The 15,151-nt window shown below is 34.4% G+C and overlaps 2 protein-coding genes across 2 annotated transcripts; both read left to right on the top strand.

Annotated features, from left to right (window-relative positions):
• Nucleotides 1-589: 589 nt before the first annotated feature.
• On the top strand, nt 590-2,201 carry LOC127718392 (uncharacterized). Its single transcript, XM_052224381.1, has one exon. It carries the CDS (start codon nt 726-728, stop codon nt 1,644-1,646), a length of 921 nt encoding a protein of 306 aa, XP_052080341.1. The 5' UTR covers nt 590-725; the 3' UTR covers nt 1,647-2,201.
• A 3,556-nt stretch (nt 2,202-5,757) lies between these two features.
• Nucleotides 5,758-14,646, top strand: LOC127718391 (muscarinic acetylcholine receptor M2-like). The gene is made up of 2 exons (XM_052224380.1): nt 5,758-6,762; nt 12,419-14,646. The coding sequence occupies exon 2, from the start codon at nt 13,226-13,228 to the stop codon at nt 14,615-14,617; it is 1,392 nt and encodes a 463-aa protein (XP_052080340.1). The 5' UTR covers nt 5,758-6,762; nt 12,419-13,225; the 3' UTR covers nt 14,618-14,646.
• Nucleotides 14,647-15,151: the final 505 nt, after the last annotated feature.

The following is a 15,151-nucleotide window of genomic DNA, read 5'->3' as shown; positions in this document are numbered from 1 at the left end:
AAAACACGAACACGTGGTAAGATTGTCACGTGCAATTACCAAGAAATTAAAAGGCATAAAGATGACAAAACATTAGAACTTGGAAATGAAGTTTGGTTTAATAACTCGGTGATAGTTAAAACTGATTTTGTAAATGTGAACTGTTTTATTAATAAAAAGCAAATATACAGTCGCTTACATTTACAAATTTACCGATCTGACAAAACAATTAGAACAAAGAAAAATGGCGGGAAAAGTTATAATATTCTCATGTTTGGATTAGATTCTGTGTCAAGGTTAGCAGCAATTCGAGAGCTTCCGAAAACCCTTAAATATATCGAAACAAATTTAAGCGGATATGTTTTAAAAGGTTATACGAAGGTTGCTGATACAACGTTACCGAATCTTGCTCCTGTCATGACCGGACATTATGCTTTTACTAAGGAATTTCCAGTTATACCAAATTTGCCATATGACAACCATCCATTTATTTGGCGAAATTTTACAGCACTAGGTGGCGCTACATTCTTTTCAGAAGACTGGCCCCGATTGTGTACATATAATTTAGAGACAAGTGGTGCTGGTGGCTTTTCTAAGCCTCCTACAACTCATTACATGAGACCATTTTATCTAGCTATTAACGAAATGAAACTATTTGAAGCTCCGTTAGCAGACGTGCTTCAGTTTTTCGAAGATAAGAATTTTAAGCTTCGTGACAACCGTATTTGTGTTACGGTGATAATCCAATGCATGTATTAGCTATTGAATATTTAAAACGATTTTTAATCGCATATCGACATGACTTTAAATTTGCGCAAGTTTGGAATAACAAACTAAGTCATAATTACGTTAATTTTATAAAACTTGCAGATAATGACCTATTGGATCTTCTTATTTTTATGAAAACCGAGGGATTTTTAGATAATTCTTTCCTGTTCTTCATGAGCGATCATGGGTCACGTGTCGATAAAATCAGAAACACACCAATAGGTAGGCTAGAAGAACGACTACCATTGATGTCTGTTGTTATTCCCGAACATCTAAAACAAACATATCCGAGTTTGCATGAAAATTTAATGTCTAGTATAGATCGATTAACTTCCCCCTTTGACATTCATGAAACAATGATTGATATTCTTAACGAAAATTTTCAACCAAAAGAAGTGGAATACCCGTATCCAAGGGGAATAAGCCTTTTTAGACCAATACCGGAAGACCGATCTTGCGCAAACGCAGGAATCGACGAACATAACTGTGTTTGTTATTCATCAGAAAAAGTCGAAACAAAAATGCCAGTTATTCAAAAACTTACATCGTTCGTTGTATCCCACATAAACGAGCAACTTCCTAAAGATATATGTGCAGATCTAAAACTGAAGAAAATTCTCGCGGCAAAGAGAGTACACACACACCTGACTTACGATCAACAGACCCAGAACAAGAAACCCTTATTATACTTTTTCTACAAACCGAAAGACGATACTCGGGAGCGTTATTTATTAGTCTTACAACTCAGTCCAAGTGATGGTGTTTTTGAAGCAACCGTAGAACACCAGAATGAAAAAGACTTTAATATCTTAGGGGATATAAGTAGAACCAACAGATACGGAAACCAGTCTATTTGTATCCATGATATGCATTTACGGCACTACTGTTACTGTATTTAAATCTATTCAAGGATATAAGTAGAACCAACAGACACATAAACCAGTCTATTTGTATCCATGATATGCATTTACGGCACTACTGTTACTGTATTTAAATCTATTCAGGGATATAAGTAGAACCAACAGACACGAAAACCAGTCTATATGTATTAATGATATGCATTTACGGCACTACTGGTACTGCATTTAATTTATTCGGGAATATAAGTAGGATAAAAAAAATGGTTATCAGTAACAACATAATAGATGTATACATTTACGACATTACTTCAGCATTTTGTGTATATCATAAAAGTGAAATATATAAAACATTAGGAAGTAAATGCACGAATTCATGAACATCAGAACGGCTATGTGACAGCTACAGTCATTGGTAGTTACTGACATTTATGAACCGATGTAGTACAGTGTTACGACAGTTCATGCTCGCGAGCATTGTCAAGAAAGGTAAATGACAAAACAAAACGAAACGTGATTTATAAGTTCACAGATAAGTGGGATTTTGTGTGACTAAAGGCTGAACAGTGTTTTCATATCATAAATAATGTTGCTTTCTCCTTTCGTTGTTTTATTATGTATTTTGTACCGATCTGATGAGTCAAGCCCTCTCCTACTGAATTTTAAGAGTCAAGCCCTTCCCAACCGTTTTATAGAGTCAGTTCTTATGGTGTGCTGTAACACCACTGTTCCTGGTTAGATGGAGAGTTGAGTGCTCACATTCATGTTAAACCCCGCTACTTTCTTGATGTGCCTGTCTGAAGCCATGAACCTATAATTCAATGGTTGACGTTTGCTGCTGTCTGTCATATTTTTTTTTTTTTTGTTGTTGTTTGATTTTGTTTATCGTTGTACTATAAAACAGGACGTTGTTTTTTCTGATTAATTTTGTCAAACAGGGGCCTTTATTATAGCTTATACGATATGGGTTTTGCTCATTGTTGACGACCGTACGGTTAGGGAACGACCATTTAATTTCAAGGGGGGGGGGGGGGGGGGGGGGGGGGGTTATGGTTTTTTCCTAAAAAAAATATTCTGATCCCCAATTTGATGAAAAAAAATATTCTGTTCAAGCAGAGGACAAAAAAAATATTCTGAATCAAGATTTTACCCATACATTATAGCGTTAAATTTTGAACAAAATAATTTGATTGATAGCGTTGAAAAATTATAAAAAATGTCTGACTCAGACAAAAAACCATACCCCCCCCCCCCCCCCCCCCCCCCCCCCCCCCCACCCACCTTGAAGTTAAATGGTTGCTCCCTTACCTGTAATTGTTTACATGTTTGTTCTTCGGTCGTTATGGATGGTTGTTTCATTGTCAACCATACCACATCTTCTAGCTTATTTCCATAAAGTATCATTTTTTAGCATACAATAACAGTACATTGCAGATGTTATTATTTTACACAAAAAAAAACGGCTTCTAAAAGTAGGAAATGATTTGATTAATCTCAAGGAAGTTGGCATTTCAAAGAGTTAATATAAAACTTATCAGTTTGAAAATATAAAATGTACACATACTGTCATATCGTAAAAATGTGAAAACGAGGCAAACCATGCAGAATCATCATATCTTTTGCCACCTAAATGTCTCCTATTCGATAATGTCCGTGTTTTTTGTTTTTGTTTTTTGTTTTTTTTTTTTTTTTGGGGGGGGGGGGGGGGGGGGGGGGGGGAGAAAGGGAACTTCCGCGAAGCTGGGATCGCTTCGGTGGTCTCGTGGTAGCGCGTTCGCCTCGAGTGCGGGAGATCGTAGGTTCGAACGGCCGGATCAAACCAAAGACTTTAAAATTGGTATTTGCTGTTCCTCCGCTAAGCACGCGGTATTAAGGAGTAAGAGCAAAGACTGGTCGGCTCGGAGTCAAAATAATGTGTCCGGTTCAGGTGACATATGTCTTTCTGCAGATTTTTACCTTGTGAACTAGCACGTAAAAAATCCGGATCAGCCTGTCGGTCTAGTACAAAGCAAGGTTAATTTTCATATTACATTAACATGTTCTCGTATTGAATATGCATATTAATTTGCCGCTGGACGTTAACAATTGTTAATCAGCCATCCATCATATCATCATCATCATCCGTGTTAAAATTAATGGCAAAGTGTCACGCTTTAAAACGTTAATAGGTAAAATCTTTCGTTTATTCTCTGTATAATCGACTGTTTGTTATATTTACATTAATAGCGAGCAGATGCCTTTAATTACCTTTCAATATGTTTGCTATGATGTGTTATTATGTAATTTGTTGCTTGCAGTGAAAAGGCTAAGGTATGTCATTCGAGGGTAAAAAGGGGAAGTCTAAATTAAACAAAAAAAATAACATGGAAAAGAATAATTTTTTTTAAAGTGCAATTATCCAAACAAAAGACCATTTCATCCTTTTTTTTTGTACAGATGGTGGATTGTTGATTAATATATAAATTCGTGTCTTTCTTTATTATTTTTGTGATGTATTATGTAATGTGTTATTTAGTTTTCATGTATGACATCAACCCCATTGTATAATAGTGCATTGTTTTCAAAAAAATAATTGGCATATCCTTTTTTTTCAATTTTTCAACAAACAACCAAAATAATATATATAAAAAAGCCGGAAGATATCAATGGGGACATAGAATTTTAATCTTATGTTATGAAATGGAAATTAACATACAAAATGTAGGATTTTAATCATACCAGTTTGGAAGCAATGCCTACATTTTGGCAGATGACACCCTGAGGACTAATACTACGTGAGCAGCGGAACCAAATGATATTATTTTCCGATGCACAACAGGGGCCTCCATGGCCAAATGGTCTAAGTAGTCGAACTACTGTATCACTAGCCTGTAAACACTGAGATTGTGAATTCGAATCAGGCACGCTGCATGTGCACTCGACTTCAACCTTAATTAACTAGGATTGTCAGTTTTCCTACCGAAGGTCGGTGGTTCTCTTCGGGCAATCCGGCTTCCTCCACCAGTAAAAACTGACCGCCACGAAATAGCACAATAGTGCTGAAAGTTGCGTTAAACATCAATCAATCAATCAATCAATCTATGCGTGACAATACGTGTTTCTAGAAATACATTCATAACGTCCGCACGTTTACAAAAAGATTGGAAATCCGAACATATAAATTAAAGCAAAAGTAGTTTAAAAGAGAGACAACTCAAGGGTAACAAACAAAACTGAAATAATCCCATGAACTCCACAAGGAGGGAGACCGTGTTTGTAAAGAGAGTAAGTTTGAAGCTCCTGCTTTGCATGCATCACCCGCCATGCGAACCACGTACACTCCATCAAAATGCCATAATCGGGAATAGGATTACAAATCAGACGACTTTTCTAGTATCTAAAGACCGCGCAAACATGACGCAGGTGAGTTTAGATCTATAAAACGTTTGCGAAAACAAAAGCACGGAAAAAGCCGAATTCAAACAGCCAAAATGGTATATGTCAACTTTGCCTAGAGGAGTTTCAACCTTGATTTGAGCGTAGTATTGTCTTTTTATATATATGTACTTTTTGATTAAAAGTTTTTATTCAGTCATACATTTCAAATTTTTGCATATGGTGATTTACACAAAGGAACGTCCATAACAAAGATGGCGTGATAAGTTACATTTGTATTTAATCATCGACTTTACATTTTACTAAAAAAAAAAATCAACGGTGGTATTGTGGTAACGTGTTCGCCTCTAGTGCAAGAGGTCTTGGGTTCGACTGGGTCAAACCAAAGACTTGAAAATTGGCATTGCATTGCTGCTTATCCACTTAATTACTACGCGGCATTTAGGAGTTACATCAAAGACTGGTCTGCCCGGAGCCAGAATAATGTGTCCGGGTAGTCCTGCGGGACTGTTGCTTTGTGAACTAACACTTGAAAAATCCGGCTCAGCGTATCGGTCTATTACAAAGCAGGGTTTATATCCATAACATGTTCTCGTTTTTACCACTGGATGATAAACAGCCACCCAACCATCCATCCATTCATCAAAATATATTCTACAAGTTTAACATACACAAGGTGAAATTATTGTAGTTTAGCTATTTTTAGTTCTCGTCTGTCACGCAAACCTGAAACGGTAAACCACACATTCTGCCTGACATGAGCAGCATTAATTGCTTCACTTCTCATTAGCAGGTGAGAAGTCGAGTCGACTCTCTGTTCTATAAAATTACCTAATTTATACTTACTTCAATAGATTCTTATTATTGCAGATGTTGCTGAAGAGTTGACTTAATTTTAAAGTGAATACCGGCTTTTTCTTTGAATTCATTTTTTATTCTTGGAATTTGGAATGAATATTTATAATGGCATATTTTCGTTTTAATATGATTCAGGGAACTTTGCGTTCAAAATTATTGTCAGAATAGTGTAAAAAGAGGACGAACAAAGGTAGTTTGAATTGCTGTATCTTGAGAACACCCCGTCGGCTACCTTCCATTAAATATAAGCAGACGAGTTTGAAAATTAGCAGACGATATTAAAGATGAGCAGACAATAATAGCTCTTCCAAAATTTCCAAGTTATTTGCATAAGATGCCAAACAATGTAAACAAAACTATTGATCCACTACAAACTTTGTTTACAGATCAAAGTTCTGCATACAATTTATCATTTTAGAGAGAGCTTTTTGCAGCAGACAACAAGAACCATTATTAATTGATTCAACAAATGGAAATTTGATTAAAACTTCAAATATTGAGTGAATAAACATTATTTTGTCTACCATCGTACACATGGTACAATAAGTGTTCAAATTGATGAGATAAAAGCGATAAAGCAATTTATGTGTTAATTCATAAAAATCTTTTAATAGTTATAGGCGCTGAAATATCTTTCATCATTTTCATAGAGAGCAGTGAAATATGCGGTGAAAATATAATTATGGAATGTTAACTCCACTTAAATCTATCTTCATCAAAGAAAATCTAGAGATAAAAATCTATATTTTCACATTTTACATGAATGTAGCTGCTAATTATTAGGATCGTGTGAAATTTAAGTCTAAGGGTGTAGATTTTGCACGAAGAGATATATGTATGAAGATATATGTGATGTGAGGAATCATAATAAACATGAACAAGGGAATGTAATGTGTCAGATATATATATATATATATATACACAGGTACGTAAAACTAAGTATTTTTACTTATCAGCAAATTTTAAAGAACTGCAATATATACACATTTTAGACAATTTCTATCACTAAACCAGAGAGGACAGAGAATTTGTGTTTCTCGTGAGCGAAAAAAGAATATTTTTTACTTAAGAATTGAATGGCAGGCCCGTAACCAAGGGGGGCGGGGTCGAGGTACCCGTATTTGAAAGTATATAAGCACTATTAAAGTCAATGTTCTGTTTGAACTGTAACTATTACAGTTGAGGTTTTGTTTGACGCAAGTCAGTAACCCCCCTCCTCCCACTTGAAAATTCCTGGCTACGGGCCTGACAGGCTTTGCCAGTTTTTTTATAATTTCATTGGGGTGTAAAAATGTTGACCGAAATATATTTTTAATAATTAATCTATTTGTTTATTTTCTTGTTATTAATACGAAAATTGTTGTTGTCGATAAAAAGGTCTGTTTGTAGTAAAATAAAAATATAGCCGTACTGTGAGCTTCTAAGGGTAAAATTGGCAATATTAGTCAATTCCACCTATTATTTTTGCAGTACCTCATGTACCTATTGTGATATAAAAGCGTTCCACATTGGTGTTCCAATCCTCACTAAGTTTTAAACGAAATAAAAATCGCAAGAAAAAAAAAACGGACAACAAACACAAATCATGAAATTTCGAAATGGAATTTATATGATTTGGAGTTTAGTGTGACGTCCATTTTCACTGAACTAGCACACAATTTTATTTAGGGGCCAGCTGAGGACCACCTCCTCTGCATTGAAGACCCATTGGTGGTCTTCGGCTGTTTTCTGCTCTTTGGTCGGGTTGTTGTCTCTTTGACATATTCCCCATTTCCATTCTCAATTTTATTTACAATACATATAGACGGTTTCTCGGAAAAGTTGGGATTTCAAGTTCCGTGGTTTGTTTTATTCATTCCTTTCTGTTTTTTGAAAACTGTAAAACTTACAATTATTGGACAAAAACTTAGTAGCATGGGAATGATTAATGTCATGTTTTGACAGCAAGACTAAATGAAATTCCTGAATTGCAAACTGAAACTCGATCGTTACCATAAATATGATAGGATTCTCAAGTTGATGAGCACAACGGTTGTTTCTGGAAAATTAATCATTATGAAAGGGAGCTACCATTTAATTTTTAGGGGGGGGGGGGGGGGGGGGGCTAGGATGAAAAATTTTGTCCTGCATTTTTTTTAAAGTTTATCCTGACTTTTTTTTTTTGCAAGTGTCTCATCCTGCCTTTTTTTTACTCAAAACTCCTGTCCTGCCTTTTTTTTCAAATTTCATCCTAGCCCCCCCCCCCCCCCCATAAAAATCAAATGGTAGCTCCCTTATTATGTAAGCTAAATGTAAAAACCCTGAGAGACTTAATAACAGGGGATGACACGCTAAGGGGGTGTGGGACTTTGGGGGTAAACAAGGTAGGGATGTGGGATATAGGGTATATTAATGGGATCTGGGAAAATGAATGAAAAAAAGTAGGAAGTGATAAAAAAATGCAAAAAAAAGCGGGATTTGGCAAATGAGCTACCCGGTGTCACTCTCCTCATATATTAAACAAATCATTGACAGCATGATAAACAGGTGTGCTTAAACTGGAAAATGAAACAAATTAAAGAACAGCTACAAGGATGATATCGCATCTTACAACAATAAACTAAAATAACATACTTACTAGTACAAATATACATCTACATGATTAGTAAACGATAGTAATTTTGATGAGCACAGTGTGTGTTGCAAGAATAACTTTTATCTGGCACACTTAATGTCTAATGTTTGAAATGCCAAATACACAAAAATCATTTGGAGCATAAATAAAACATAAAAACCAAAACAGGCAGAACCGTCACGGACTAGATGATTTAAGTTAATATAAAAAAGAAGATGTGGTATGATTGCCAATGAGACAACTCTCCACAAGAGACCAAATGACACAGAAATTAACTATAGGTCACCGTACGGCCTTCAACAATGAGCAAAGCCCATACCGCACAGTCAGCCAATTAGAACAAAAAAATTATATTTTGGAAAACTTGATACTTTTTGGGATTGTATGTAAAAAAAAAACCAAAAGCAATACCCCCTCCTTATTTCTCCCAAATCAAATATGCAAAAATATTGAACTATTGCATAGTTCATAGTTTGTTCGCAGCTAAAGCGTACAAGCAAGCAAGTATCAATATCCAAACTGTTTTTTTTCTCTTATTATTTTAAAACTGTTGTAAAATCCAGTGGCTGGTATTTTATCTGAACGCAGTACTCACACAAATTAACATATATATCAACTATATATCAGTTGATAATTTCTTACTTGTTGATTGAGGTAGCACTCCACAGTTAGGTGTGTTCTAGACAGAAGTGTGATGTTTTTTCCCAGCTTCTTGCCTCACGAACTTTATGATTCAATTTAACGAAAAAAACGAGGCAAAAGACACGCATTTTTTATTTGATACTTGATAAATAATGTCAATAGTTTCAGATATGGAATCACTGAAAGGGGTTGAAATTCTACTTTGAACCCTATTTTGGGGAACATGTGACATTTTCATGCCCCTTTTTTGCATTTTTTTATGGTAGATTAAATGCGGAATGTTGCCATGAATTTTCAAAAATGATATTATACTTCACCATTTTAACTGTCGATACATTAAATCTATGGAAGATGGTGTGTTTAGATGTGGTATACAAAATTTGCACTCGGATATTAAAACCCTTCAAGAGTTTGATATTGTTTTTATTCAGTAAATGGTAATTATATGAATCTGTATGTAATACTGGCCACTGGTCGTTTAACAAATAACTAAAATTCAACAAGTACAATGTAATTGGTGTTTTTTATCTTTTCAATACCAAAATTTGACACGATAAGATCCAATTTGTCCAAATTTTTAACCTTAAATCAACTTTCGTAGGGTATAAATTATGTTGCGTACTTGAAATAATTTCCGTACAATATATACAATCATGTTGAGTATCATATCCGAAATATGAGGTTCAATGACACCCTCACAAACAGTTTGTCAGATAAAGCGGAAACAAAAAGATAATGTCATCTATTATAATAAATTCATGACACAAAATCACTACAAGAACGTGTAAACCCTAAATCAAAGGAGCAACGCTTTTATTACTGTTCTTCATCTCAAAGTCACCAGTAGACCTTCTATTAGAAAATAAACATTATCTACAACAGAAATGCTAATATCGTACAAACAATAATGCTATAAGTGTCCCTGTTGAAGGTAATTATGCTCGGAGCATAATTACCTTCAACAGGTACACTTAGAGCATACTAACATAAAACAGGAACAATCAGAGTACAATTACTTCCAACAAGAACACTCAGAGCATTTAAAATAAACATAACACACACAAAGAATGGTCATAACATACAAATAGATACTACATACAACAGGAACGCTCAGATAACAGAAAATAAGCTTAAATTCCAACAGTCATACTCAAAGCATAGATAATTTACATTACATGCAATAGGAACGCTAAGCGCAAAGAACATAAAGTTAATTATAAAAGGAACAGAAAATACAAAAAAGAAACTATATACAAGAGAAACGATCAGAGCATAAAAAATAAAGGTAACCTGCACCAGGAACGCCCAGAGCATAGAAAATGAAGGTAACCTACACCAGGAACGCTCAGAGCATAGAAAATAAAGGTAACCGACACCAGGAACGATCAGAGCATAGAAAATAAAGGTAACCTACACCAGGAACGCTCAGAGCATAGAAAATATAGGTAACCTACACCAGGAACGCTCAGAGCATAGAAAATAAAGGTAACCTACACTAGGAACGCTCAGAGCATAGAAAATAAAGGTAACCTACACAAGGAACGCTCAGAGCATAGAAAATAAAGGTAACCTACACCAGGAACGCCCAGAGCATAGAACATAAAGGTAACCTACACCAGGAACGCACAGAGCATAGAAAATAAACATCATCTACAACAGAAGCATCCAGGGCATATATAGAAAAAAAGCATTATCTACAACAGAAAGCATAGAATATAAACATGATATTGAAAGGGAACGTTCAGAATTAACATAGATAATAAACATTACCTAAAAAGGGAACGTTCAGAGCATAGATAATAAATGTTTCATACAACAGGAACGGTAAGAAGATATAAGAAGATGTGGTATGAGTGCCAATGAGACAACTCTCAAGGGTATAGATAAATAAACTTTATCAACAACAGGAATGCTAAGAGCACAGTACATTCAATTACATTAGGAACGCTCAGAGCATAAAAAAAAAGCATTACCTACATTCGGAACATAGACAATTAACATTCCCCACAACAGGAACGCTAAGAGTATAGAAAATAAAATTACATTAAAAGGGAAGTTCAGAGAATAGATAATAAACGTTTCATACAACAAGAACGGTAAGAGCATAGATAATAAACGTTTCATAAAACAGGAACGGTAAGAGGATAGATACTCAAATTTTACCTACAACAGGAGCGGTACGAGAATAGATAATAAACTTAGCATAAAACAGAAACGGTAAGAGCATAGATAATAAACGTGTCATAAAACAGGAAAGGTAAGAGGATAGATAATAAACGTTTCATAAAACAAGAACGATAAGAGCATAGATAATAAAAGTTTCATTAAACAGGAAACGTAAGAGGATAGAAAATAAACGTTTCATAAAACAGGAACGGTTAGAGGATAGATAATCAAATTTTACCTACGACAGGAGCGATACGAGAATAGATAATAAACTTTGCATAAAACAGGAACGGTAAGAGCATAGATAATTAAACTTTACCTACAACAGGTGTGTCAAGAGCACAAAAAATTGAATTATTTACACCAGAAACGCTCAGGGCATAAAAATGAATATAACCTATATAAGAATGCTCACAACATAGAAAATAAACCATAAACAAGCGCTGTTTCTTTGCATTTTTGTATGTTTTTTGCTGTGCATGTACTGATTTTGTGTCATGGATTGACACCCTATATCATTTGTTTTTCTATATCACCATCAACAGGAACGCTCATAGCATAGACAATAAACAAAACCTGCAACAGGAGTGCTCAGAGCGTAGAAAATATACGTCACCTTCAACATGAACGCCCGATGCCTTCGGTCATAAAACTTTACTCAGTACTCGGAGTACAAAATTTGTGCTCGAAACACCAAATCCAATAATTTGATTAGTTAATTTTTGAGTCTCAGTACGATCAATCTAATTAAAATTAAATCTCCGCACTTGCTCCTCGTTGTTTATATGAGCGCTCAGAGCATGTGTTGAAGATTCCCCATGGCCAGTAAGATAATTTTTGGAAAAGCAAAAAAAAAAAAAAAAAAAAAAAACACCCATTGGGGGTTTCACACAAAATAAATTTTAAAATTTTTATTTTCCGTGTTACGTCTGAGTTCATTCTATCGTTAATCATTTAAAACCTTTTACAACAAACAAACAATCATTTATGAAAATTGGTTTGTGTTGTTATGAAAATAAATATTTGAATTGAATTGAATTGTTATTCGGTAAAGACAGGTATGCAGAAGTGAATGCACATGATCTTTGCCAACGAGCCTTAAGCAAACTACAATCAATAAATTAAATTCAGATGAAAGTATATGTTTTTTTGTTTACAGTTTAACACAGTGTGAACCGGAATTATGATGTTACCAAATTACATAAAATGTACACAACATACCCGGACAACAGTTATTCAAACATTAGTAATCAGGAAGATTTTAGTCAGTTTGAACTCTTAAAGTACAAAATGGTCATTCATTAACCGACAACTTACGTAAACTCGACGTACACAAAATGAATATATAGCAGCTGCAATCACAAACTCTTTATTTTCTACTTTGGAATGTGTTTAAATATTCTTACAACTGTTTTCATCATTTCTAATACATCAAAAACGTCTGACGATATTCTCTATGTAATGTTTTGTTGGTTTATGTGATGAAGAGTTCCAAAAATAACTAAAGAAGTACCAAGGACAATAACATTAGCAACAAAACATGTGTCCTTCAAACGTGTACATCAGCTAAAGTAATTGTTGTTGTGTTTGCCAGATAAGTTATTGGACATCACGTATACATTCAAATTGAACGTTCAATCGCGATTGGTTCGTCAAATACATTTTGCATCTGATTATAGATTATAGACTACCGGAAATACAATATCTGATTCAGACAATGCAATCTGTTCTCCAATTGAAAAGTCTAAACAATTTCTACTAATGACATTGACATATGAACTATATTGTTTATGTTGCATAATGTTATATTGATAGAACTCATCAGTGGATCTAATTATTATCTGTGGGATATAACAAAAACAACTATAAGTGACAATTTTAAGTGACAGTTCAATGAAAGTGCCAGTGTGATGTTGATTTGTATGAAATGATGTACCAAAGTCTAATTTAATTTCATTTGGAGAAAATGAATTATTCGATTTTATATTTGAATTCATCAAGAAATGTATCGCGGGTGGACAGTAATTTAACAGAAAGGCTTTCCCTTTCAGAACTTAATTCACAGGAAGTATTCAAACGATTGCCGGTTATTGTTTTTATTTCCATTTTGATACTGGTTGGAACTATTGGAAATTTACACGTGCTTTATATATACTACCGGAAGTTTAATCGATCAACTTACAGGAATTTCGTTTTAACGCTAGCGGCCATTGATATCGTCAGTTGTGCAATTTCTATGCCCTTTGAAATATACGATGAACTATATCCTTATTTATTTCAAGCAGACGTTGCTTGTAAGGTTTTCCGTTTTATAAATTTTACACTAGCTATTGCTACAGGATTAATGCTGGTGGTAATATCATCCGAAAGATATCGACGAATCTGCAGACCATTCGGAAGTCAGTTAACAGAAAAACAATCAATTTATGCATTGATAGGAATCATCATATGTGCTTCCGGTGCTTCACTTCCGGCGTTATACGTATACGGAATAAAAACTACCCAGATACCGGGATTTGATTCTTTTGGAACAGAATGTACATGGGGCGATCATATTGAAGTGTATGTAGGATATATTTTCTATGGTGAAACACTGATGACGGTTATTGGGTGTATGATAGCTCTTGTTGTAATCTATAGCATAGTTGGGAAATATTTGTGGGACCATGCTCACAAAATGTCAAAAAACATGCGAACAAAATATCAAATGAAGGAACCCATAAAACTTGACGTAATTGAAGAGGAAACTGCCGACCAGATCCGAAGGGCACGCGACTCTTTCCGTTCCATTAAGCAAAGTAATGAGAATGGTACGGCGGCGAATAAAGATGAAATGAAACACAATAAATGTAACAAAAAAGCAAGAAAACTTGAGTTACCTATTAAAAATATTAAACAAAACTTGGATGCAACAACATCGTCCGGGAACACATCACCAAACCATATACCAAAACCAAGTCCTAACTGGAAAAGACAGAAAAATTTACAAACCTGTGACATGAAAGGATTAAAAAAAGCTTTCAAAAACGTAACCGGGCGCCCGGCTGGGGCGAATCCATTATTATCTAAACCGGAAAAGAATGTTCCTGACCGAGAAAAACGCATCACAATAGTGCTTTTTACAATTACAGTTTTGTTTATTGTTAGTTTTTTACCTTACATTGTAATACTTATATTATATAGTGCGGATGAATCTTATGAGAAAAGTATGACTACCGTAGAACATGCTGTTTACTTAATAGGATTAAGACTTTATATGATTAACAATGTAGCTAATCCGTTTCTATATTCCAGTTTTGACTCTAAATTTAAAAAACATTTGATGGAAATTTATTCGTTTCTAAATGCATTGATTTAGGATTAAGAAATAAACGCTGTGTAAAACTGTTTTTGGTTTTTAATCTAAGCTTTGAAATCATAATAATCTGTATTCTCAGTTACTTATAGTGTTGTCTTGTTTTTGAAAAAAAATAACTGAAAATTCTTTTCATGTTTTTCCCTAGTGTAAATAAAGGAGATGTGGGGTATACTTCATAAGACCCACAATTCAACAACACCTGCTCAATAATATATATATATATAAACAAGTCTAAATTGAAAACAACGTTCAAACCTATGATTGCGTTGGATAAAAACCGCATTTTTTTCTTGGTAGCAGGTCGAACAACGGATGTTCTTAAACCCTGCTGACTGATATATATATATATATATGAGAAATAAGGATTCACAAGTACAAAGTAACCTGATAGAAAATTATTGACCTAAGAACAGAATCTACTTTATTTATGTGCAGTAATTTACAACATGTATGACTGATAATTTTCTGTTAAAAATGTAGAATTTGTTTTTTGAAAGGAATACACTTTTCAGATTGATTCCATTTGGTTAAACG

This window comes from Mytilus californianus, unplaced genomic scaffold (genome assembly GCF_021869535.1).
Source record: "Mytilus californianus isolate M0D057914Y unplaced genomic scaffold, xbMytCali1.0.p SCAF_10, whole genome shotgun sequence".
Lineage (NCBI taxonomy): Eukaryota > Metazoa > Mollusca > Bivalvia > Mytilida > Mytilidae > Mytilus > Mytilus californianus.
The sequence above is the reverse complement of the archived record's forward strand: the minus strand, read 5'-3'. Positions and strand labels throughout refer to the sequence as shown.